Genomic DNA, 27,388 nt, shown 5'->3' with positions numbered 1-27,388 from the left:
TCCGAGGGTACAACAGTGTCAACCCGTACTATCCGTCGAAATCTGAATGAAAAGGGACTCTATGATAGGATATCCAGGAAGACCCCACTTCTGACCCAGAGATGTAAAAAAGCCAGGCTGGTGTTAGCCAAAACTCACCTGAGAAAGCCAAAAACTTTTTGGAAGAATGTTCTCTGGTCAGATGAGACAAAAGTAGAGCTTTTGGGAAAAGGCATCAACATAGAGTTTAAAGGGAAAAAACGAGGCCATCAAAGAAAAGAACACGGTCCCCACAGTGAAACATGGTGGAGGTTCCCTGATGTTTTGGGGTTGCTTTGCTTCCTCTGGGACTGGACTGCTTGACCGTGTGCATGGCTTTATGAAGTCTAAAGACTACCAACAAATTGTGCAGCATAATGTAGGGCCTATTGTGAGAAAGCTGGGTCTCCCTTAGATGTCATGGGTATTCCAGCAGGACAATGACCCAAAACACACTTCGAAAAGCTCTAGAAAATGGTTTGAGAGAAAGCACTGCAGACTTCTAAAGTGGCCAGCAATGAGTTCAGACCTGAATCCCATAGAACACCAATGGAGAGATCTGAAAATGGCAGTTTGGAGAAGGCACCCTTCATATCTCAGAGACCTGGAGCAGTTGGCCAAAGAAGAATGGTCTAACATTCCAGCAGAGCATTGTAAGTAAGTCATTGATGGATACCAGAAGCGGTTGTTTGCAGTTATTTTGTCTAAATGTTGTGCTACCAAGTATGAGGCTGAGGGTGCCAATACTTTTGTCTGGCCCATTTTTTGAGTTTTGTGTAAAATGATAATGATTTAAAAAAAAAAAAAAAAAATCATTATCTTTAGTGTTTTTTCATTGCAAGCAAAATAAATGAAGATATTACTACCAAAGCATTTGTAATTGCAACCAATTTCTTGTAGAAATTGAGCATTATCTTACAGAATTGCAGGGGTGCCAATACTTTTAGCCAGCACTGTAATATTTTACGTTTTAAACTGTTCTCTAACGTTCTAATGCTAATATATGCATTCATAGGGTTGTATATACACTTATTGATATATATATAAAATGTAAAAATGAGGGGGTGGGGTGACACTACTTCAGTTTTTGACTTTACACAGTTGGTTCTGGTCCCCAATAACAGTGATAAGTGAGGGATCATTGTATTTGTAATAGATTTGATAATATTATATATTTTATACATTTCCTTTATGTATATATTAGGGCTGTCAAACGATTAAAATTTTTAATCGAGTTAATTACAGCTTAAAAATGAATTAATCGTAATTAATCGCAATTCAAACCATCTATAAAATATGCCATATTTTTCTGTAAATTATATATATATTCTGTAAAATAAATTGTTGGAATGGAAAGATAAGACACAAGATGGATATATACATTCAACATACGGTACATAAGGACTGTAGTGGGCATTTCACTCTACTGTAATTTAAATCTGTCTATGCTGTCTTCACTCCGAAGCGTCTACTTTTTCCAAAGCTAGACAGCTAGTGAACGACGCCTTAATAATCAGACTTCTTCCTTTTTCATCTGATTTATTAATAAAATGGCCTCAAACCGTTGTCCTCTTTAGACCGTCGTAAAACTACAACAACAACAAAATACACAAGCATTGCATTAGCAAGAACGTTAGCTTAGCACGCTACATACAGGTTCACTAAACATAAAAAGCATCTCATACAAAAAATATAACATTTCGCTTACTAACATAATATGTACATTCTTAACAACAACCATACTTACGGACAAATCTTGTCCAAGGATTAAGCACAACATTACAACGTAGGCGTCAGCCCGAGACGTCGTGCAGCCATATTGAACTGGCAAGAAAAAATAAACCATGTTGCAAAGCGACCACAAGAGTTCACTGTTAGACAGCACAAAAAACCTTGCTGTAAAACTTACCAAAAGGCAGAATACTGTCTGAGCGGGACATGTGTGTTAATTGTGTCAAATATTTTAACGTGATTAATTAAATAAATTACCGCGCGTTAACGCGATAATTTTGACAGCCCTAATATATAAATATATATATATATATATATATATTTATTTATTTATTTCATACACAATAGATTGTGCCTCACTGACTGCCCATAGTTATCTGGGATATGCTCCTCGTGAGGATATAAGCAGAAGTGAAGATGGATGAATGAAATTTTTTTCTCGATCTATTGCCCCAACACAATTTTTTTGTTTTTTTTTTCTCGCATTTTTGAGTATTGTTTTCCCCTAATATTTTATTACAATTGTCAAGTACTTACATAGTTAATATAAAATTTTATGTTTGAATTTTGACAATACAGTATGTTATACAGTACAAGTGGTTTGCACCCCTGCCTCACATTTCTGAAATTTCCAGCTGAGCTAAGTTTTAAGTCAAGTATTTTTGTTCATTATCTGCTTATCATTCCCCCCACCAAATGTTTCTTTTCTTAAAATGTTTCATCTAATATATTGTGATTTTAATAAAATGTTCCAACACCTCGACTACTGGGGAGTACATCTGCTTGACAATCAAAAGGTTCTGGATCAAATCCCAGCTGTCTTGTTTTCATGTCCTTGAGGGTTTTTTTGGGGGGGTTTTTTTTTAATAAAAGATACTCTGGGTTATTGGCCTACAAAGGCATATTAGCTGAAGTTTGTAAATATAGAGAGGGCTTTGACTCCAGCTGAACCAAGTACAGATGAGTAAACACTTTAGAGCAGTCGATCAGTTTCCTTCATTTGCACTGGAAAAACAACATTCCCCTGCAATATTCCTCAGGTTCTTATCTGATTTTCGCTCTGCATCAACCTGTTCTTGTTGTGGTTCTCTTGGGGTCGCAGTGTTTATTCGTCTTCTGATGATTCACTCGCCTTTTAAGGGAACTTACCATGTTTAAAATCATATTTTATAATATTTGCAATCATGTCTATGCTGGAGCCAAATGAGAACTTCGAAAGTTAGAAACAAAATTTGTCATACAAAAAGAAAAATAGGTGAAAAATACACAAATATTAGGAAAAGATATTACAAAGTAAAACATAATACTGGGAGAAATATGTAAATACTGTATATAAATTATGTATTATACACTGGGGAGAACCCACTGGCAGTATCAAATACTTGTTCTCCCCACTGTATATATACAGTATATATAGATAATTTCTTGGAAAAATATCAAGTATGTTACAATGTATATATATAAAATTTTAAAAATGAACAAATACTATTATATAGTTTATATATTCAAAGAATATATAAAAATGGAAAATTGTCAAATGAATTTAAAAAAATACCGGGGGAAAAAATGAAACTAAGGGTAAATTGAAACGTGTGGGGGAAAATATTACAAAAAATGTTGAACTATTTGAAGAAAAGACCAAAATATTAGTTTGGAAAAACACAATTAGTGGGGACAAATTAAAAATATTAGCAATAGTTAATGAATGCACAAAAATGTTGCGGAAAAAATAAGGACATATTTGAAGGAGATGAAAAATGTTAGAATCTAATACATCAAACTACAAAAATATTAGAAAAACTTAAAAGGACACAAAATACTGGGATAAAACTATATCATAAAAACATTAATAATATATAATTTAGAAATATTTGAATAGTCAACTTAAAACTGTGAAGCTGATTTGCTAACTACAATGAGACCGTATGTGAAAAAAAAACTCCCCAAAATGTTCATGACGTCTGAGTTTTAATTTTTTTTTTTTTTTTTTTTAAATGACATGAAAATTATTTTTGCCCACGTGAAGTTGGCCACTCTGTGCCACATGTCACATTTTATCAATGACAAAAAAAAACATAGGATGAAGATATCAGCATTTCCTTTATTCTTTCCTGTCTTTGTGTACCAACCTGTTTTCAAAGGTTACTCAAATACCAACATGCTAAGAAAATATTGCGTTGCTGTCAATCATCCAACTTTTTCTTGAGCCCTTTCCTCCCTCAGTCCTCCTACTTCTTCTCCTCCTCTTCCTTTTCGTCATCCTCCGGGTTGTACACGCTGACCGTGAACTGGCCGGCCTCCGTGCCGTACTTGTTGCGCACCACCAGCGCGTACTTGCCCGAGTCAGTGCGGGTGACGGCGTCGATGGCGATGCTGGCGTACTTGCCGTGCTCGAACTTAAGCACGTAGCGTTCGTCGGCCACCAACTCCCGCTCGTTTTTGGTCCAGCTCACCTCGGGCGTGGGCTCGCCCCACACGTTGCCAGTTAAATTAAGAGACTGGAGGGGAAAATAAAGAGGTCAGTGAAGGTCATGTAATATGAAATAAGAGATATGAGTTTACCTTGCCCTCTTGGATTGCAACCACATCTGGAAGGCCTCCAATAACACGGGCGCGATCTAAGCAAGAAGTAGATGAAGGGACAATTAGTTTAGTATACGTGGAGAGTTTCTCTTAACTGCTTTAAAGGACCATATACAGTGGGGTAAATAAGTATTAAGTATTTAGTCAACCACCAATTGTGCAAGTTCTCCTACTTGAAAAGATTAGAGAGGCCTGTAATTGTCAACATGGGTAAACCTCAACCATGAGAGACAGAATGTGGAACAAAACAGAAAATCACATTATTGATTTTTAAAGAATTTATTTCCAAATTAGTGGAAAATAGGTATTTGGTCACTTGCAAACAAGCAAGATTTCTTGCTGTCAAAGAGGTCTAACGAGGCTCCACTCGTTGCCTGTATTAATTGCACCTGTTTTAACTCATTATCGGTATAAAAGACACCTGTCCACAACCTCAGTCGGTCACACTCCAAACTCCACTATGGCCAAGACCAAAGAGCTGTCGAAGGACACCAAAAACAAAATTGTAGACCTGCACCAGGCTGGAAAGACGATATCTGCATTATGTAAAACGCTTGGTGTAAAGAAATCAACTGTGGGAGCAATTATTAGAAATTTGAAGACATACAAGACCACTGATAATCTCTCTCGATCTGGGGCTCCATGCAAGATCTCACCCCATGGCGTCCAAATGATAACAAGAACGGTGAGCAAAAATCCTAGAACCACACGGGGGGACCTAGTGAATGACCTACAGGGAGCTAGGACCACAGTAACAAAGGCTACTTTCAGGGACTCAAATCCTGCACTGCCAGATGTGTCCCCCTGCTGAAGCCAGTACACGTCCAGGCCCGTCTGCGGTTCGCTAGAGAGCATTTGATGATCGAGAAGAGGACTGGGAGAATGTGTTATGGTCAGATGAAACCAAAACAGAACTGTTTGGTAGAAACACAGGTTCTCGTGTTTGGAAGAGAAAGAATACTGAATTGCATCCGAAGAACACCATACCTACTGTGAAGCATGGGGGTGGAAACATCATGCTTTGGGGCTGTTTTTCTGCAGAGGGACCAGGACGACTGATCTGTGTAAAGGAAAGAATGAATGTGGCCATGTATCGAGAGATTTTGAGTGATAATCTCCTTCCATCAGCAAGGGCATTGAAGATGAGACGTGGCTGGGTCTTTCAACATGACAATGATCCCAAACACACAGCCAGGGTAACAAAGGAGTGGCTTCGTAAGAAGCATTTCAAGGTCCTGGAGTGGCCTAGCCAGTCTCCAGATCTCAACCCCATAGAAAAGCTGTGGAGGGAGTTGAAAGTCCGTGTTGCCCAACGATAGCCCCAAAACATCACTGCTCAAGAGGAGATCTGCATGGAGGAATTGGCCAAAATACCAGCAACTGTGTGTGAAAAGCGTGTGAAGAGTTACAGAAAACGTTTGGCCTCCGTTATTGCCAACAAAAGGGTACATAACAAAGTATTGGGATGAACTTTTGGTATTGACCAAATACATATTTTCTACCATGATTTGCAAATAAATTCTTTAAAAATCAAACAATGTGATTTTGTTTTTTTCCCACATTCTGTCTCTCAGGGTTTCGTTGCCATTAGTAATGAAAGGGAATTAAAGTTTGTTACATTCACAAATGTACCTGTTCTTGTTTAAATATCAATTGTGACTTAATTTTTTGTTTTTGTTCCAAATAAATTTACATTTATTCATGTATCTATACCAATGACAGAGCATTTATTTACAAGAATTTTCAACTTAAAAACCTGTTTTGTGACGGCCACCAAGTTGGATTACACAATACCACAACTTTTGCTTGAAATATTTATGTAAAATGAACGATAACGGCCCGTTTTTTGCTTTTAACCAAAAATCTTGACTGTTTTACGTTCATATCTATAGAAATTTTGCGATTTTAAGCATTTATTTCCAAGAATTTTCAACTTAAAAAGCTTTTGGTTTTGTGACGGCCACCATGTTGGATTTTGTTCCTCTACACAATAGCGGGATTCAACCTAAATAAATTGTAATTGTATATAGAAAAATCAAAATTTTGCTTTTGTTGAGTAAAATTAAGATGATTCTGCATGCTTTCCTCAAGTATTCTGATGTGAAAACTGAGTAATTTATTAGTTATTGAAAACTTGCACTAAATTAAAAAATATTAAGTTGCTTATATGTTAAATATTTTAATTGATCCTGAAAATATAGGTGATTATCTGTGCATTTGGTGATTTTTGTGAATCTAGCGTAAAATTTGAGAATTGTATAGCCATTTTATGTTTTGTTATAATTGTATAAAAAAAAAAAAAGGGATTTTATTAGGGAACAACTTGAATTTTTTTATGTCACTGCTCATGGAGACTCATATGTGCCTAAGGGAGGTGCCTGTTTTGGTTTTAGGTCACTAGTGGCTTTGGTTTTGAAAATATTTGAATTTTAAGTTTTTGAAAATAGGCCCCCTACGGATCGGCCCCAAACCCCGCGTCCCGTCAACTGATAGTGAAGTCTATGGTGTAGTGACAATCAGGACAGATTGTCTTCCACTAGATGGCAGAAGAAACAATCAACCTGTCCATCCTTTCGTTGCCGTTCATACAACCGGATAACAGCTCTGAATATGCTCTGAATCTGTATGTATCTTAGTCAGGGAAAGGACTTAGGGGACTGCTAGGGGTGCGATCGAACCCGAGCCTCTAAGGGGCCCGGTTTGCCAGCGTAAAGTGGGCGTGGTCAGCTGAGGGGTGGGTTAAACAGAAAGGTAAGATGATGCGCGGAGCTGTAATATAGTGTTTCAAGTGTTAAAAGAGCTCCTCCCGCTTGGCCAGTCGTCTGGACGGGCCTACAAAAAAATTTCCAATTCCACCTCACACACACAAGCACACACCGGATGATCTTCTTAAGAAGTCCGTGAATAATTGTCCACTAGCACTAGAACAGGGCGTTAAACCGAAAATTTACCGGCACCGGAATTCTTCACGATGACAGACGTAATTTTGACCATGACGGTAAATTCGGTAATTTAATAAAACAAGAAAATATAGTCTTTCATCCCGCTTTGACACTGTGTTGTCCGGCAATGTTCATTCCCCTTTAAGAAAGCAGAAAGTGTGCTTACGTATGGAGTCACGTGGTTATCAGGAAGCCAAACAAACAAGAGCCCTGTGGCTAACGCTAGCGGCTAACGCTACAAGCAAACGTGATGGAGTGTGGCTTAAGGGAGGTTCGCCAAACTTTCACCAGACATTAAATAGACTCTTGGCGGCATCCAGACAGGCTTTCACCCGCTGTCCTCCCTTGTTCTCACGATTTCCAAAGAGGAGGCTTTCAATGCCTTCTACTAGTAGCCAAGCCACAGGCTAATGCTAGTGGCTAACGTTACAAATAAACGTGATGGAGTCGGATAGCGGCTCTAACCTTGGCGAAACAGCTGAACTTAATGAGTGGATTGGGCACGGACTGCATCTAGCAATTAGTATGTCATGTTATTGTGTATTTCTGTCTATGTGTGATTTCTGATGGCTGTTGTGATAGTAAAGCATTCAGCATAAAGTACAACCCAACAGTGAAAATTTTAATATGACTGTTTAATGGCCCCAGCTATTTTTCTGTATGTGCTTAATTCTGTGTCATTAGATCAATGCAGCTTTAATGTGTGTGTGCCTGTGTGGGGGTTCATGTGTGCTTGCATGTATTAAAAAATGCACTGGAGAAAAAAAAAAAAACTGAAACCTTGAAGTAAACACTTGTGTTAAGTAAATATGTCACAGCAGCCATTAACAATAAGTTGTCTTTTTGAAGTGTAATAAATTTTTGTATACTTAATGTTTAGACAGCATGTACGATTGTTAAACATATTAAATTGAAAGCTGTTAAATAAATCACCAAGAAACGGTTAATCTGTATTTCATGCATTGATTCAGATTTTCAAATTATATAACAGTCCGCTTGGGCGAATTTATCGCCATTTATCGTTATCGAGGTAAATCTGCTCAATTTACCGCGATACGTGCTTAAGGCCATATCGCCCAGCCCTAACTAGCACCCCTGTCCAGTTCGTGATAATCGCACCGGAACCCTGTTCACATTTGTTCCACCACTAATCTAATTATGGACATATTTTTTTCAACGTATTCATTTGGTGCCGTGGTTCTTAACTGGGGTTCGAAAAGCATTAGGGGTTTCGGTGAAGGCAAAGATACGCAGAGCCCCATTTTGTACGCTGACTAAATCTAGGAAAAGTGCTGTTTAAGACCAGATTTTGGACTGGTTTACCCTCAATTTACAGGCTTTATTCCATTTCTTTCAACTGCTAGCCTTCTATCTAATGGGAGAAGAAATCGGTGTGCTCGGCGGAAGGTGGACTCGCACTCGGTAAGTGGAAGTATAACAGACCTACAGGCAGCATGAACTGCGTAGATCTTTTTTTTTTTTTTTTTTTTTTTTTAAACCATAGCATCATTTTACGTCATGAAAATGGTACGTGATGCAAGGATGCGACAATAAAATGGGAATGTAGACATGAAAACAAAAGGAACAGAGTAAAATGAGTTTCATTTGATTGTTGCAAAATTATTTAATTTATATGTAAATTAGAAATCTGGAAGAAATTTGAACAGGAATTCACTTACAGTGGGGAGAACTAGTATTTGATACACTGCCGATTTTGCTGGTTTTCCCTCTTGAAAAGCATGTAAAGGTATGTAATTTGTATCATAAGTTCTCTTCAACTGTGAGGGACGGAATCTAATACAAAAAAACAGAAAATCACGTTGTATGATTTTTAAATAATAAATTTGCATTTAATTGCATGAAATAAGTATTTGATACATCACAAAAATCGAACTTAATATTTGGTACAGAAACCTTTGTTTGCTATTACAGATACCAAACATTTCCTGTAGTCCTTGACAAGGTTTGCACACACTGCAGCAGGGATTTTGGCCCACTCCTCCATGCAGATCTTCTCCACAGCCTTCAGGTTTCGGGGCAGCTGCCAGGCAACACGGACTTTCAGCTCCCTCCATAGATTTTCTATCGGGTTCAGGTCTGGTGACTGGTTAGGCCACTCCAGGACCTTAAGATGCTTCTTACGGAGCGACTCTTTAGTTGCCTTGGCTGTGTGCTTTGGGTCGTTGTCATGCTGGAAGACCCAGCCACGACCCATCGTCAGAGTTCTCACTGAAGGAAGGAGGTTGTCAGCTAAGATCTGGCGATACATCCATCCTCCCCTCAATACGGTACAGTCGTCCTGTACCCTTGGCAGAGAAGCAGCCCCAAAAAATGATGTTTCCTCCTCCATGTTTCACGGTTGGGATGGTGTTCTTGGGGTTGTACTCATCCTTTTTCCTCCAAACACGACGAGCCGAGTTTAGACCAAAAAGATCAATTTTGGTCTCATCCCACCACATGACCTTCTCCCATTGCTCCTCTGGATCATCCAGATAGTCAGTGGCAAACTTTAGACGTGTCTGGACACTGGCTTCAGCAGCGGGACCTTGCGTGCTCTGTAGGATTTTAATCCATGACGGCGTAATGTGTTTCCGATGGTTTTCTTCGAGACTGTGGTTCCAGCTCTCTTCTTCAGGTCATTGACCAGGTCCTGCCGTGTAGTTCTGGGCTGATCCCTCACCTTTCTCATGATCAGTGATGCCCCACGAGGTGAGATCATTCATGGAGCCCCAGAACGAGGCAGATTGACCGTCAACTTGAACTTCTTCCATTTTCTAATAATCGCTCCAACAGTTGTTACCTTCTCACCAAGCTGCTTGCTTATTTTCCTGTAGCCCATCCCGGCCTTGTGCAGGTCTATTATTTTATCCCTGATGTCTTTACACAGCTCTTTGGTCTTGGCCATTGTGGAGAGGTTGGAGTTTGTTTGTTTGAGCATGTGAACAGGTGTCTTTTACACAGGTAACAAGTTCAAACAGGTGCAGTTACTTCCGGTAATGAGTGGAGAACTGGAGGGTTCTTAAAAAAGAACTAAGAGCTGAAATAGTTACTAGTTGGTAATGTATCAAATACTTATTTCATGCAGTTAAATACAAGTTTATTATTTAAAAATTATACAATGTGATTTTCTGGATTTTTGTATTAAACTCGCTTGCTAAGGTTTTGAATTTGTAAAAAAATGGCTTCAATATGAAATTCCGAAGGGTTCAGTGAATGCACCTGTGAAAATCTTGGGGTTCGGTACCTTTAGTTTGGCGGCATGACATAAATGTTTTCAACTAATAAACATGCCTTGCCTCAATAAAACCTGGGAAACAAGAAAGCAACATCATTTTATGTACGCTCAACTTACTTCTCTCTGCGATGGCTGCCGCCCTATAGAGAGAGAAAGAACAAAGAAATTTCTTCAAAAAAGATAAAACTAAAATGTGGACACATCCATTTGGAAAGCAGTGTGGAGGTTGGTTTCAGTTCCGGCCACCTGGAAGCATTTATTTGCACTCACGACTCACGAGTTTGTTTACTCACTTAAGCCTCTGGAATTCCTCAAACGCTTCCTCCCACACTGCACGAAGGAATAACACACACATTTAATATCTGATAACAAATAGCGAGAGAATTTCATTTTAAAAAGAAAAAAGAAAAAAAAATCACCTTTTCCAGACAGCTCAACCACCCGCTTCACGCCATCCTTTCCGTCAAACAGGTCAATGGTGTATTTGCCCTTGTCCTTCTCGGTGGGCTCGTTGATTTTGAGCCACAGCTGCTCGCCCGTCACTCCAGCCTTCACGCGCTCGGAAGCGGCAATCTTGGCGTCCCTTGGTTGGGACAGGAATAGAAAAACAAAAGGGTTGTCGTCTCACTAAAGTTGCCCTTTTGCCAGTGGTGGAATATAACGAAGTAAAAGTACTTTGTTACTGTATTTGAGTACATTTTTTTTGTGTATTTGTACTTTACTTGAGTACAAATATGAAGTGTTTTTTTTTTACTTCACTACATTTTACAGCACGCACCTATACTTCTTACTCCACTACTTTTCAAATTGTCACCTGCATTAGTTACTTTTGTTTTTATTTTTGTTTGTATGTTTTCTAATTGTGAATTGATAGTTTCGTTTTCATGCCTCCGGCGCAATCGATAAACCCCGGGCAACTATACCGCAGTTGAGCACTAGAGGCAGCAACACGAGTACAAGCATAATTCGGCAGGTGAACAATGAGCAGGGGCGCTGGAAGTCACTCACAGCAGGGGGTTCTGAGGATCTTTTTTAGTTTTCCCCATCCAAACACAGCCGTTTCAGACCAAATTTGTCATGCCCCTGCGTTTTCTCCATACAAGGCGTGCACAATGGCAGTGCACACCCATGCCGGATAGTTCACGTACTACTACTCGGCTACTACAAAAACAGTTCTATTTCACCTACAGTGTGTGTTGGAGTTTGTTTTTTTTGGAAATAAAAGCGCCCGTGTACTATAATGCAAAACTCCGCAACTAGGCGGCGCAATGACACACCAACAAATTTGAAAATTAAAAGGGCCAATAAGCCTCGGTTTAAAACCCCCTTTTCACAACACTAAATGGTACACAAATATCCAACAGCATTCCGTTTTAACAGAATGTCCAGCAGAGGCCAATTCGGCTTTTTCCAAGGCAAATACCGTAATTTTCGGACTATAAGCTGCTACTTTTTTGGTCATTTTGAATCCTGTGGCTTATAGTCCAGTGCTGTTTATTTGTTCATTTATTTGGGTTACTAGGTAACACTTTATTTGACAGTAGCATCATAAGACGGTCATAATTATGACATGACACTATCATGGGCATTAACGAATGCTTATGACAGATGTCATTAACTCATTTGCTCCCAAAAATGTATAAATGCTTTCTATTTTTAATTGTTTCAGTGTCCCAAAGACTTCTACTTTTTTTAATTTTTTTATAAGAGACATCTCTGGGTTCTGATTAAATTTAGCTCCAAAGCACAAAGCTGAAAATCCATTTTAATAAATAAAACTGGCCACTGGAGGGCAGTAGCACATTTGGTAAGACCCGCAACCCGATTCAACGGCAACGAATGGCCGGGGCGCCGGCGGAAAACGACCGAATGGAGAACAACCTAGAAGACGCCCGGGATGCCAGGCGCTGGATGACCGAGCAGAACGACTGGGACCACCAGTGCAGCGGACAATGCCGTTGACAACTACGGGGACAACAACTCTACAACTGGGCCACATCACCCCACATGTTCCATGTTCCAGAATTCTATGGGATTTCTAGTGTAAGACAACAAAGGACAGTCATCTTCATTTTTCACCTCGAATCGAATTTTAGAAAATGTCCCTGGTTTTGTAACGAAAAATTTTCTGAGTCGTTTTTGTGCCATGTTAACACCTCCTCAGTCAACCGTTTACATTTCCGTTCCAATTGTGTCTTCTTCAACGTGACCCGGTAGCAAGCAAGGTGTCAGGTGGTGTTATTAACAAATAAATACCCTTTTCAACATACTAGTACAGTGGTACCTCTACATACGAAGTTAATTGGTTCCAAGACCTTGTTTGTAAGTCGAAATGGTTGTATGTCGAGCAGGATTTTCCCATAGGAATACATTATAATTCCATTAATTCGTTCCACAGCCCAAAAAACCTACACTAAATCCTTAAAAAATACCGCTTGTACTATAAAAAATGGCAATTAAACGTAGCAAAACAAATGAATTATTAATAAAAATCGGAATAATATAGTAATAGTAATAATATTCATAATAACAATAATTCCTGTAATAATGTAACAAATCGGGTTCTAATGTGGCAGATGTTTTTTGCTGTATCTGAACGCACCGCGGGGCTGACGTGCCAGAGACAGAGCGGTGAGTTTGAGAGTTTCACTTTCAATGTTTTCTTGAGAACACCGTCATTTGCGGCAGAAAGTTGGCGTTTTGTGTTGAATAAGTTGTGAAATAAATGATTAAAACGTGGCGAAGCTGGAGATTTCTTTGCCGACATTGCCACAGTAGCATTTGTCAGCTTAATTTATAAAGGCTGGCGAACTTTGGTCGGAGCAGGACCGTGGAAACGTATTCTTGAGCCAGTTCACGGATGCGCACTCCATTTAAAAGGTAAGCGTCACCTTTTTCTTTTTTTCACCACCTGTACAAACCTTTTCGAAACCTTTTGTGCCCATTTCTAACACATGAAAATCCACCGTGCATTTGTCTACGGTGCTGTCATGTCGTATTTCGAGCATGTTGTCGGATATAGAAACAAATGGCGAGTCAAATTTTACGTCGGATGTCTAAAAGATCGTGTGTTGAAGCAATCATATGTCGAGGTACCACTGTATATATTTAATACCCAATACGCTACTAATTCATTTTTTCCCCCACAAACACCAGGGGGTGCTGCTGTTCCCTCAGCAACTCACTTTCGAGCAATTGACAGTGGGAGCAGCGCGCCTTTAGATGGGTGCTCCACACTCTTGTGCAGTAGGTGGGTGTTCTCTTAAGACTGACATTTTTCCTTCGAGAGAAAATACTTTTAGAAATTTACAAGTAAAAAGTAAGCAAGTACTTTGTCCGTTTCAATATTTTTTTCTTAGATAAATTTACTTCTGTAATTTTTTTTGTCCCAGTCTACGTGCGTTTACTAAAGTAAAAAAAGTGAGTACTTCATCCACCACTGCCTTTTTCTAACACTCGTCTGGATAAATGTCTGGTGTTTTTGGCTTAAAACACCACTGCAATTAGACGTACTTGTGCAGCCAGGTGACACGCTGTTCCTCGTGGTAGTATGTGACATCGGAGGAGAGGATGATGCCGTGTTCCGTGCTGGTGACTTTGATTTGAGAGGAAGAGTTGGCTGAAAGGAAGGGGAAAAAAATATTATAATGCCCTTTTTTCAGGTCAAACACAATACAGTCACAGGATATTAAAATACACACTTTCATTATATACACATACTTAACATAAAAGCTTGTGTGTATTGTTTAAAGACTCACCAATCATTCTGAACAGCTCATTCATTACAGTCTGGTAACCTGGAGACAAGACAAGACAGACAAGAATACGAAGTATTGAAAATACAATAACAAAATTAATATTACCAAAATGAAAAACCTCTTTAAAAAGGACACACACCTATTAGAAATAGTGCAAAAATTAAAAACACATTTTGACTTATACAAACTACAAATGCAGTATGAAGTATTAATCTAAAAAAATAGATTACAGGAGAAAATACCAAATTTTGTAAAAAACATTCAATTAATGCAAAAAATAGTACATCAAACATACACAAATTTGATGGAAAGTACATATTAGGAAATATGAACATGTTGGCAAAAACGCTAAATATTATACAATATTAGAAAACAAAAAAATTCTACAAATAAAACAAAGTCCAAATGTTAGAAAAAATTGTATTATTTATTGCTTGTCAAAAAGCAGTTAAATATTGGGAAAAAATATCAAAATAAAACAATTTTGGAGGGGGAAGGGGGAAAAAAAAAACAAAGTCCAAAAATATGCAACCAAAATACCCACAAATATTTAAAAAGTGTCAACATTTGAAAGAAAAATGGGATCTCAACCAGAACATTTTTTTTAATTATAGCAGGGGGGAAGTAGGGAAGGGGTTGTGACGCCGTTGCAAGCACAATGCTAGGTGGCTCAGACCTCGGAGCGTTAACATAGCATTCGCGTTCTCGCTAGCAGTAGCATTTAGCATGGCGAGCGTCATCTTAAACTCTCGGGCAACTTTTTTTTGGTGTGTTTTTACATCCACATCGTGGCATTTAGGTGGGTACAAATAATTGAAAATAATGGACTGTTCTCCTGTTGAGTATGCATTATCACCACCAAGTCGGCGATCTTGTGGATGCTATATCATCATTAGTTTTTTTTTTTTATTACCAAAAATAGTGACTTGCCCTAAACTTTGCTTGAATGACGTGTCCACCTTGTACCATACCGTACCATCATCATCGCTTGGTCCGAGGTTGGGTCGCGGGGGTTTTAGCAGGGAAGTCTAGACGAGGTTTGCATAGGGACGGTAGGGACATAACACCAGCAACTTTTCGGGATGCGCAAATTGTCCCTACCAACTTTAAAGCAACTTTTTTTGCATTATATAATTAGTTCAGTTATATAAGACATATAGATTGTCTTCCCATATATTGTAATGGTAGAATAGACCCTACTAGAGGCATGCGAAATTTCCGATTCTTAGATTATTCGCAATTCCGCCGTGGAAGATTCGAGAACGATTCACAAATATCCAAATTCCGATTATTGAATTATACCAGGTAATGCGGGAGTAAAACACAGTCAGCGCGGTCTTTGGGACACAATGAGGAACGGACCGAGAGTAAATATCATGTTCAACTGATGCCGCTAGATAAAAAAAAAAAAAACAATCATACCTGACTGCGGCTGACAGCCGCTACAAACACCGCCCAGTTGCTACAAACATATGGCTACAGTAGATACCATATATATGTAGAACTAGATGCAAAATGACAGACGACGTCGGTGTTAGAACATGTATTATTGAACAGAGATGCAAAATGAGAGACTTTCCGGCGTAAGTAAACAGCCGCCATCTTAAAGCAGTAGACCTCTCTAGAAGGCTCTGTTGTAGCGGACCTAATGAACGGGCGGTAATTAATTTTTTTAATTAATCACGTTAAAATATTTAACGCAATTAACGCACATGCCCCGCTCAAACAGATTAAAATGACAGCAGTGTAATGTCCGCTTGTTACCTGATTTTTGTTGTTTGGCGCCCTCTGCTGGGGCTTGGGTCCAAATGATTTTATAGGTTTGGGGAGTGAGCATGGTGTAATTATTGACATCAACAATGGTGAGCTACTAGTTTATTTTTTGATGGAAAATTTTACAAAGTTTAATAAAACGAAAACATTAAGAGGGGTTTTAATATAAAATTTCCATAACTTTTACGAACATTTATCTTTTAAGAACTACAAGTTTTTCTACCCATGGATCGCTTTAAGAAAATGTTAATAATGTTAATGCCATCTTGTTGATTTATTGTTATTATAAACAAATACAGTACTTATGTACCGTATGTTGAATGTATATATCCGTCTTGTGTCTTATCTTTCCATTCCAACAATAATTTACAGAAAAATATGGCATATTTTATAGATGGTTTGAATTGCGATTAATTACGATTAATTATTTTTTAAGCTGTAATTAACTCGGTTAGAATTTTTAATCGTTTGACAGCCCTAATTAGAAGTTTTTGTTTCCGGCCAGGAGGACTAAGTAAATAATGTAAAAAGACGTCAATGTTGTGGAGGTGGGGGAAACAACACTAATTTTGCCACGGAAAGTCCAACCTGCAACAACCTGCATAACATTAAACTGTGAACTTCAACTTGCTAACCTGCAAAACTACTGCGGTCAGGCCAGCCTCCACAAGGAACAACGAAGTCAAAGTAGCTCTCTCTCATTTAGATCATTGTTTGCATTATGTGCATTACAGTCATGCAACGCGGTGGCGTCAGAGTGCAAAAATGGGGCGCTATCCAAGAATGTGTCCACTTCAGGGGGACATGAAAGTTAGTATCAGTCAATACAGATTTATTTTGCATTGATCATTTAGCATATTCATTAATTGGGTTCATATTTGTGAACCCAACTGTTTAAGTGCAAAATATCTACTTCTTACCCTGACTTTTATTTGCATGGATGGCGACTACTTGTTACACGTGGATGATATTTAAATGTTTTCCACGTCTACAGAAATCATCTACTATGCCAGCGAGCCTTTGTGAGCTTACCTGCATCGGTCATATCGAACCTGCTCTTGTCTTGGCCTCTTTCATCTCTCAGGTACACCTCGTAGATGCCCACGTCATTCTTTGAAATCTAAGGGCCAAAAGGTTTAACGTTAGAAAAACGTCTACTGTTATTAATAACCGCACAGTTGGCTATGGGACGCTGCACGCCTGACATGGCAAACAATGAAATGGTAGCACAGAGTAAATGAAAAAAGCATGAGTAGCCAAATGGTCCAGACTTTGGGTCTTGGCGGCTGCAGCAGTGAAGCATCTTCAGCGGGCGCCTTTGTCTCTTCACTTTCTGCCTGCTCATCTTGCTTAATAACCCACTGCGAATTAAGACACATGAGCACATTAATGCCAATGGACAGCGGCGCATGCGGTGACGGATGAAAATGCGAGTTCCACTGGCCATTTTCAAGATGGACACTGAAAGTTGCATTACACGGTATTAGGATGATGTTGTTAATGATGGAATGGAAGCACATGGATTAAAAACTGCTTCGCCGGGGCTTAAGTAGGGAACAATCCGCCAAATAAAATGCACAATGTGGACAAAAGTATTGAGACTCCTAGCCGTTACATCCAAACATTATTATGTAGGTTATATAGTGTAATTACAATCAGCAAATTTCTTGTTTTATTACTGAAATGAAACCAGTACAAATATAAATACCATCACAAGTCCATAATTTATATTTAAAAAGTATATTTCCACAAACTGAGAAAAAACAACCCAGCCAAAAAATAAATAACTTAATCAAAAAAAAAAAAACCTACATTTTACCAAAATAACCAAAATTACAAATGATTACAGTGATCCCTCGCTATATCGCACTTCAAACTCCGTGCCCTCAGTTCATCACGGATTTTTTTCATTAAAAAAAAAAACAAAACAGTATTTCATTTAAAAATTTTAGGATATATGCATGTAGAAAGATATATATATGCATGTACCGTATACATGTACAAATCATTGTTTTTTTTTTATATACAGTATACCCCATTTATATCATAATTATTACATTTGCAGTGCTTAAAAACCATTTCTCAAAATATACATTTACAAAAAGTTTTTTAATCATTATTATACTTTGGGGGGGGGAAATTGTCTTATATGTATCTCTTTCCAATGCTGTTGAATATTAATAAATACAGACAAAACAATAAATAAATTTAAATGTAAATAAGCTCTGCCTCTACTTTGTGGATTTTCAATTTTCGCATGGGGGGTTGCGGTCCCACTAACCACGAAAAATGAGGGATCACTGTATTTGAAAATTATTATTATAAGTAGAAGTAGGTAGAGTAACCAAAAATTTTATTCAAGTAAGACTGGCGTTACTTCAAAATAATATTACTCAAGTAGGAGTAAAAGTAGTCATCCAAAAAATGTACTCAAGTACAAGTAAAAAAGTATTCAGTGACAAGAATACTCAGGAAATTAGTAACATTGTGAGTAACTGCTTCCGATGTTTGATTATTATTATATTTTTTTTAACCATGGTATTTTTTTCCCAGCATAAAGTTATTTAAAATGAACTGTTATTATTATACTGTACTATAAGCTATTAAATAACCGTGTTAAGCCAAATAAATACAAAAAAATCTGAAGAACTGAAGCATCATTCATCCAAAGAAAATGAGTGCCCTCTAGTGGAGAAAATAGTTCCTAGTTTGAATAGTGACTAGTTCTTTCATAGTTCCTATTATGAAATTAAAAGGATAGAGCTACTGTTGGCATCACTGGGGTAAAAAAAAATATATATATATATATATATAATATGTAGAATAAAGAAGAAAAAAGTAACGACTAGTGTAGCCCAAAGTAGCGGTGTAAGAGTAGCGTTTCTTCTTCACCAATCTACTCAAGTGAAGTAAAAAGTATGGCATAGTAACCTTTCTTAGAAGTACATTTTCCTCAAACAATTACTCAAGTAAATGTAACTGACTAAATGTAAACCCACCTCTATATTTCAAATTACTTGTAAAATGATGCAAAGTATTTGATGAAATATACTACTGTGTAATGAAAAATACCAATTTTACATAAAAGTAAAAAATTGCTAATAAGGAATACACAATGTAGAAATTGAAACCAACAAAAATGGCAGTATTTGCAAAACCAAAACTATGGAAGAATAATTTTGGAAGACTAAAAATTGATAAATTACTTAAAATATAATTAAGACTTGATAATACAAAGATATTACAAAATGTAAATAATAGTATGAGGCTTATAAAAACAAATACCAGTTAATATAATATTAAAGAAATACCAAAATGTTACAATATCAGGGAAATCAGAAAAATGTTAAGAATTAAACAACCAGTAAAAAATATACCAATTATTTCAACCAAACTATTACCAACTTCTAGTATTATAAAAATAGACAAAATAATCAGAACCCAAATATATAAAAGTCTTAAGAAAATCTGATTTTAAAAAAAAAAAAAAAAAAGAATATAATAAAAAGGTATGTATTCATATAGACCCTACCCACGTGACGTCACAACTCCTTCCTCCTGACTGGTGCCGCCCAATTGTCCGTCAACACATTATGTTTCCCTGTTACGGCTACGTACATTCCTCCTATTTACGACGTGTTTTTCTGCTCGTTAACATTAATAATCAAAATGGTGAAGGCGTGTGTGGCGGTCGGTTGCAATAACAGAGAAGATAGACGGAGAAGACGGAGAGACTTGAAGTTCTACCGGATTCCGAGAGACCCGGAGAGAAGAGAGCGAGATGGGCTGCTGCAATTCGACGAGAAAACTGGGCTCCAAACGATTACCACAGATTATGTAGTAGTCATTTTCTATCTGGTAAGATGCATTTAATATATATTTAGAGGGTTTTGGGCTGACAACCACAATTAAGATCATTGCTAGGCTAATCGCCGACAACATACACGTACGTATGTAGTGAGAGTGCTATCGCTAAACCATATAAACATTAAAAGCCCTAACTCCATTGACAAACGACATGAAATACATTAGACTTGACAGTGGATGTTAGCAATAACAAAAGATTTTGAATTGAAAATTTCGTAACTCACCTTTCCAAGCACAAGATAGATTCCTGCCGAATTTTCGTGGACGAGGACCTGTTTCACCCCACCAGCAACGAAGTATTTATAAGCCTCCAAGCTCTTAAAGTTTTTCAAACTTTCGTGAGAATAGGCTGATTTTGTGTGGACAAGATAGTTGTACAGTTCAGGGTAGCTAGCAGATGTCAGGCAAATACGGCGGAGACAGCGGGTCGAAAAACATCGATTTAGGCATCAAATATGGATCTGGCGAATGGATAAACTGAAGCTTTTCCACATAACGCCTTTTATGCAACGCATCAAGTGAGTTTACGGCATCCGAAAGCACCGGGTCTTCCATGAAATGCATTATAAATTGCTCGATCAATTGAGACCATTGATAATACAGACACAAAATGACGGACAAGTGGGCGGAACCATACAGCGAGCACGTGATTTTGTGACGTCGGTGGGTAGGGTCTATACATTCATATGATTATTTAAAAAAACAAAACAATGATTGGTAAATTAAACAAATTTGATGAAATGTTTTTTTTTAAATGGGAAAAAAACCTAACATGATAAAATACAACTATTTACTGAAGAAATAAACATTAAAACATATAACATAAATATACTTAATTTTATATCCATGAATGGCGACTTCAGTATTATTTTCAATACTTTGAGCCAAAGAGTGCACATCATGTTTTGTATTCCCCTAAAAGCAGTTTAGCCAATGGCGCATACATGTGTTATACAGCATAGCACGAACAAATCAGTAGGACAAAATGGAAGCACATTGCCACACGCAACTTATGGGAAAAACCGACCTTTCCGATATTAAAGATCAGCTTGCCATCCTTCTTCTCCAGCTTCTTGGCGGCCTCATCGCGCTCACCGATCGGGATGCTGTCCTTGTACCAGATAATCTGTGTGTCCGCCTTCATGTTTCCTACCTGCGAGGAAAAACGCGGACATGTTCTCAGAAATTCATTTGTTCATCGCTGGTCATTTTATATGGAAGACCAAATAGGACAGAATGAATTATATAAATACAGCTTTAATTCAGTGGCGGATGCTGGTCTTTCAATGAAGGGAAGCTCAAAGTGTGTCCGCCTATGAGTGCTTAGTGGCAGTGGAGGGGCTCAGCAGCACCCACTGGGCAGTAGGGAAAGAAACTAGAGTGCCAGAAGTCAAGTCTACAAACACACGCAGCAAAAAAAAAAAAAAATTGAAGCTAAAATGTTTGTTTTTAACAAAGCAAGTGTCACTAGCATGATAATGAAAGTCTCCAGTTCAACTCAGAACAACGGAATGAAAATTGAAAAATGCTTCCTGTGGATTTTAATACGACAAGATCACTAATTTCAATAAAAAGACACTCTTCCGGAATATTACTAAGGGATTCAATTCAGCTGGATATTGATACTTTCGCAACTGTTAGTTATTATGTGTTACGCCCGCAACGGTTCATGAGTAGTTTTGGCAACAATGACTGAGAGTGGTGGTTGCCGTTGTTATGTTCTGGTGTTTTCTGTTCAAAAAAATGTGTTGTCACTTAGAGTTGTGCGGTGTATGAAGCACAAGAGCAGCAAGTGTGAAAGATAAAAACTGTCTCTCATTCTTCTCCATGTCGCTCGCCACAGTACTGTACACAGTGATGGAAAAATCGTTTGTGCATTAACCCTTACATGGTGTCTTTTTTCTATTACTACATTACAATTGACTCTTTAAGGGAAGTATGTTTTATCTGGCATTCGGTTGTATTGCGTTCACCTTACACATACCTGGGCAACACTGCCCCATACTGCCAGTGTATTTATATACTGTATTTCATTCCGTCCCATTTGGTCCTCCATAATTTTAGTGCTTACCGTGCATTGGAGCAGCACATCACACTGCGGGGTGACGGTGAAGTCCAAGTACTCGATAAAGTGAGGACCTGTGGACAGGAACGCGTCTCATACACGTACAACTACGTATGATATCATAAAGAAAGGAAGTGCTTTTTCTACCTTGTTTCCTGATCCATTCGGCCCTCTCAAACTGGGACTTTTTCTGCAGCGCTCTGAACTCTGAACATGAACACAGCCAAGTGTCAAATAAGATGTTATAAGAAATATGTTCATCTGCTGCCCCTCCATGGACGCTTACATTGACTACAATAACAAAAGTGTTTTTATTTACGTATTTTTGCTTCTACTCTACTGTACCTTCTCCGATGAGCACCAGACTGGTGGTACCCTTTGCTTTTCCATCAACCAAATTGAAGGTGAACGTCCCCTCGTCCGTGACTTCCAGTGAGTCCATGAACATTTCGATGATTCCTGTGGTCTTGTCAAAGTTCATGGTGTATTTCTAAAAGAACAGAAAAAAGAAAAAAAAAACTTAGTTTTCTAAAGTTTGGAAAAAACTACACATGCAGTGTTTGATTCTACCTCTCCTTGATGAATGATGATATCGTTAAAAACATACTCCACTTGACAATCCTTGGTAAACTTCTCCACTTGAGTCCAGAAGCGCACCCGGCCCTTTTCTTGTAACTCCATGGCCATTTCATTCTTAAATGGAATAACTGAATACAAACAAAACACACTACTTGCAATATGCTTGTCATTTGAGATACAAAAGGGGTGAGTGTCATGTTTTATTTTATACTAAAGATTGTAAAGATATTGTTTTGGTTTGTTACACATACTGTACTTTAATAATATTTGAAGGGGTTGTACTGTTATTAAAATTGTCAAAATTGTGACTGTGTGGACTCTGGAACAAATCGTTAATGTGTAAAAATGTGAAATTATCATGTAAAAATGTCAAAACTTTACATGTAAAAACGTGATAAATATCACAATTTTACATGATGGTCTCACGTTTTTACATACTATCTTTTTTAAATAACTGTCACGTTTTTACAAGATATTATCAGGTTTTTATCTGACAGTTATCATGTATTTATAGATAAATTTATAGATAAATTGCATGTTTTTACATTATAGTAGCATGTTTTTACATGGTAGTTATCATTTTCTTACATGATCGTTATCACGTTTTCACATAATAGTATCCTGTTTTTACAAGATATCAGGTTTTTATATGACAGTTATGTAATTACATGATAGTATCACATTTTTACATAAAATGTCACATTTTTACATGATCGTGATCTAGTTTTTACATGTCAATTGTATTATTATTTTTGTATTATAATTATTTTTACAAGAAATTTATCACATTTTTACATGATAAATACCATGTTTTTACATGGTAGTTATCATTTTTTTTTACATGATCGTTATCACGTTTTTACATAATAGTATCCCGTTTTTACAAGATATCAGGTTTTTATATGACAGTTATGTAATTACATGATAGAATCACGTTTTTACGAGTTATCCCATTTTTACATATCACATTTTTACATGATCCCTATGTCGTTTTTACATGTCAATTGTATTATTTTTATATTATAATTTTTACAAGAAATTTATCACATTTTTACATGTAGTTATCATGTTTTTACATTATAGTATCACGTTTTTACATGGTAGTTATCATGTTTTTACATATTTATCACGTTTTTACATTATCGTTATCTCGTTGTTACATTATAACACGTTTTTACATGAGTTATCACGTATTTACTTGATATCACGTATTTACTTGATATCACGTTTTTACCTGATAGCTTTTTAACTTAAAAAAAAAAAGTTTTTACATGATAGTATCATGTCTTTACATAGTAGTTATCATGTTTTTACGTGATAATTATCATATTTTTACATGATGGTTATCACATTTTTACATGAGTTATCACGTTTTTACGTGATCGTTATCACGTTTTTACATGAGACCACATTTTTACATGATCATTATCACATTTTTACATTATACCACATTTTTACATAATTATCACATTTTTACATAATATTCTTTTACATGATAGTATAATGTAAAAATGATAACCATGTAAAAACGGGAAACTATCATGTAAAAACATGATAATTATGTAGAAACGTGGTTCAATGTAAAAACGTGATAACGGTCATGTAAAAACGTGCTATTTATCATGTAAAAAATAAGGACCTTTTTTCTCTGTTCTGTTTTGTTTTGGGTGGCAGCAATACACTTCCGTAACTGCTCAATAAATAGGCAAGAATATTACCAATTTTAAAGTATTAAAATGTAAATTACAAAATAAATGGATTCAAATAAATACAATGAATTAAAAACTAAATTGAGAACGAAAGAAACTTTCAAAAATAAAAAGTCAAATAACGAAAAATGTCAACATAAAAATACAACAACAACAAAAAGACAAATACAACTCAAAAGACATAAAAAATGAAAAACAAATAAAATGAAATAATTAAATAACAGGGAAAAATGTCGAACAAATGAGAAAGAAATTATTGAATAAATGAAAATAACTATATAAAACATACGTAACTGAGTGAATAGTGCATCTATATATGTTTTTTACGTAGTGGAGGAATTTTGTGGTATCACTGAGGTGAGAATGTGATGATTGAAAAAGGATGACAGGTGTGTCATTGATGATATTCACCAGGGAACTTGTGGTCATGGCTGATGTCCAGCAGACGCATCAAACCTAACAACAATAACAGCAACAGAAGAACAAAGAGTTGATTGTGATGACCTCAGCATTTTCTTCATAGCGCATGGTGCCACTTCACATTTGTCTAGCAGCTGGGACGTATGTATCAATTACAAAGTGTCTCTCCACACGCCCAACAAAGCGCAAGTGCATTTAGGGCACGGCTCACCTTCCTCAGTGAGCTCGTAGCTGGACGAGATGCCTTCCATGTTGGTGACCACGCAGGAGAAAATTCCTAGATCCTCCAGGGAGGGGTTGTTAAAGATAGCTCTGGACCTGTAATATGAAGGACACCACATACTGTAGAAGCCTGGTTATTGATAGTAGCTTTGCAAGTACTGTAATACAAAAGCTACCATCTATTCAAAACCGTTTGACCCACCGACACGGTTCATACACCAAAATGAACGCACTTTTCACACGACTCAGACATTTTTTTTTTTTTTTTTTTTTTTTTTTTTGGGACAACCCAAAAATGACCGTGAAAGTGAAATTTCAAAACACTACTTGTCCTACAATTTTTGTCCAAATCACATCATTTATACTGTACATCAAAAAAACTCAAGTCCCTAACGGGCACAAATGTTCTATTTAGTTTTTGCTAAAACGTATGGTTCAGCCAAAAACATACCCATTCATTTCTAATAGCCAAAATTTCCCATTCATTTCAATAGCACAAGAACTTCGCTCCTATTGATTTCCAAACCAAGTGACCCAATATCAACAGAAAGTGACCTTGAAATTCCCCCAAATCAACAGAAAGTGACCCTGAAGTCAAGGGCGTAGGTTTGCATAGGGACGGTAGGAATAATAACACTACCAACTTTTCAGGATGCTCAAATTTTCCCCACCAACTTTTAAGCAACCTTATACGAATTATATCTTAAGTTCAATTATACAGGTAACTTAGATTCTCTTCCCATATGTTGTAAGGGTAGAATTACGACTGCAGCTATCGATTCTTTTAGTAGTCGAATAATCGAGGAACTAGTCAGTTCGAATAATCGAGCAATTGGATCAGTAACATCAAAAATTAAAATACCTGAGCTGAGCCTCAAACGGTATTTAAAAAAAAAAAAAAAAAAAAAGGGGGTTTTATGTACAGCAAAAGAACAATTGGCTAACTTACATAGCAAAGGTCCGCTAGCTTAAATGCTATGAAATTCTAACTTTTTTGTGCTCTTAACAAAAGGTTCAAACACATATTCCCACAAAAAAACAGCTATATATATCAATAAACGAAATTACGAATGCATTAAAAAACATTAGCTCAAACAAAAACTTAGCTTATGTTGGTCTTAACAGGGAGCAGTTGGATTCAGCCATGTGAAATGAGGCAGACTAGAGGGCAGTGTATCCGCCCCAATCAATAAAACTAAATGCAAACACTTTCAAATAAACCATAACATCGCCACTAAACAAAATACTAAACGAATACTCGAAGCAATAAAATTTAATTTGAATATTTTTTTTCTAATCGAATACTCGAGTTAATCGAATAATCGTTGCAGAACTACATAGAATTAACCCCACCATTATTAAGTGAATTATTTTCATTAAGTTCAAACTTACATTTACCCCTTTTCACCTGCTTTTTCCCCCCTCAAACACGTTTTGATTTGCTGATGACTTGACCCACCCCCAACACACACATGCAAGCTCACACTCACACAGCCCTGACAGAAATACATGTCGACAACATGCAGTCTCCTCCGCCCCCTTTGAAGAGGAGGGAAATTAGAGTTCTTTTTCAGCCACTGTAAGTAAATTAAAAAGACACCAATGTTGTGGAGGTGGGAAACGCACCACTGATTTTGCTACTGAAAGTCTGACCTGTATCAGAGTTAGCATATCATTAAACTGTGTGAACTTGCCAACCTGCAAAACTCGAGAGAAGTGTCATACTGTTTGTTTTCTACTGTTAACATTCATTAAACTGTGAGAAATGTAGTGAACTCTGCTGGAAACTATAGAACCAGGAAAACATTAGCAAGAAGCTGCTTGAAGAGAGACAGATGCTGCATAACCTCATATGTTGCTCACATACCACAAAAAAAAGCACACCACATAATCATAGTTAACTATGTACATTTAAAAAAAAAAAAAAAATTGAAATGTTGCGATCGACTGGTCGATCGTGATCGACGTAATAAGCCCCCCTGATTTTAGCCTGGTACTCCAGACTCACCGCTGTTCCAGCCATTGAGTCTGGCCACCATTAAGCGGATAAAATTTCCAGGGTGGAGCAAACCACAGCAAACAGACAGCGGAGTGGACCAATCAGCGACGGGCGGGACGAAGGACTTGCGCGCGGAAGTAAACATACGAGGAGAGCGGAGTTTATTCAACATGGCTAGCGCGAGAGACTGTTGTCAATGACTTGTGTTGATGTGTTTTTGGTAATTTAAAACTGATTTTACCGTGGATTGGAACATATTCTCGGCTCTCCTGTTCGCCATCTGTGTTGTTGTGGTGACAACTTCCGACTCGGAAGAGTGACGTTGCTCGTTAAGAACACGTCACGCAAATAAACGAATCTGATTTGTCGATTGATTTTGTACTTGCTCGAGAGGCCGTTAATGGGCTGGGTCCCAGACTATTCTCTCAGTGTTTGAAAAACACAGGGAGAACAGTCTGGCCGTGCCAGGCAACCCTGATTTAGCATA

General features: G+C 37.4%; 1 protein-coding gene across 4 annotated transcripts in view; it reads right to left on the bottom strand.

The window, feature by feature from the left end:
* Nucleotides 1–3,726: 3,726 nt before the first annotated feature.
* The window catches only part of myom1a (myomesin 1a (skelemin)), a 74,995-nt gene continuing 51,333 nt past the window's right edge, over nt 3,727–27,388 (bottom strand). For 2 of the 4 annotated variants that reach the window (XM_057856487.1, XM_057856489.1), the window contains 15 exons: nt 24,892–24,998; nt 24,672–24,716; nt 22,543–22,679; nt 22,318–22,462; nt 22,120–22,179; nt 21,979–22,046; nt 20,935–21,060; nt 17,073–17,160; nt 14,268–14,306; nt 14,023–14,128; nt 10,929–11,092; nt 10,803–10,839; nt 10,627–10,649; nt 4,312–4,367; nt 3,727–4,247 (listed from right to left, as the gene is read on the bottom strand). In XM_057856487.1, the coding sequence (XP_057712470.1) occupies nt 3,978–4,247; nt 4,312–4,367; nt 10,627–10,649; nt 10,803–10,839; nt 10,929–11,092; nt 14,023–14,128; nt 14,268–14,306; nt 17,073–17,160; nt 20,935–21,060; nt 21,979–22,046; nt 22,120–22,179; nt 22,318–22,462; nt 22,543–22,679; nt 24,672–24,716; nt 24,892–24,998 (1,471 nt within the window). In that variant the 3' untranslated portion in view covers nt 3,727–3,977. The remainder of the gene's footprint in view (nt 4,248–4,311; nt 4,368–10,626; nt 10,650–10,802; nt 10,840–10,928; nt 11,093–14,022; nt 14,129–14,267; nt 14,307–17,072; nt 17,161–20,934; nt 21,061–21,978; nt 22,047–22,119; nt 22,180–22,317; nt 22,463–22,542; nt 22,680–24,671; nt 24,717–24,891; nt 24,999–27,388) is intronic. The other 2 variants (XM_057856488.1, XM_057856490.1) reach the window with 1 other exon arrangement.

The sequence above is a fragment of the Corythoichthys intestinalis genome, chromosome 14 (assembly GCF_030265065.1).
Source record: "Corythoichthys intestinalis isolate RoL2023-P3 chromosome 14, ASM3026506v1, whole genome shotgun sequence".
Lineage (NCBI taxonomy): Eukaryota > Metazoa > Chordata > Actinopteri > Syngnathiformes > Syngnathidae > Corythoichthys > Corythoichthys intestinalis.
Note: the sequence above shows the minus strand (reverse complement) of the source record. Positions and strands in the feature narration are given on the sequence as shown.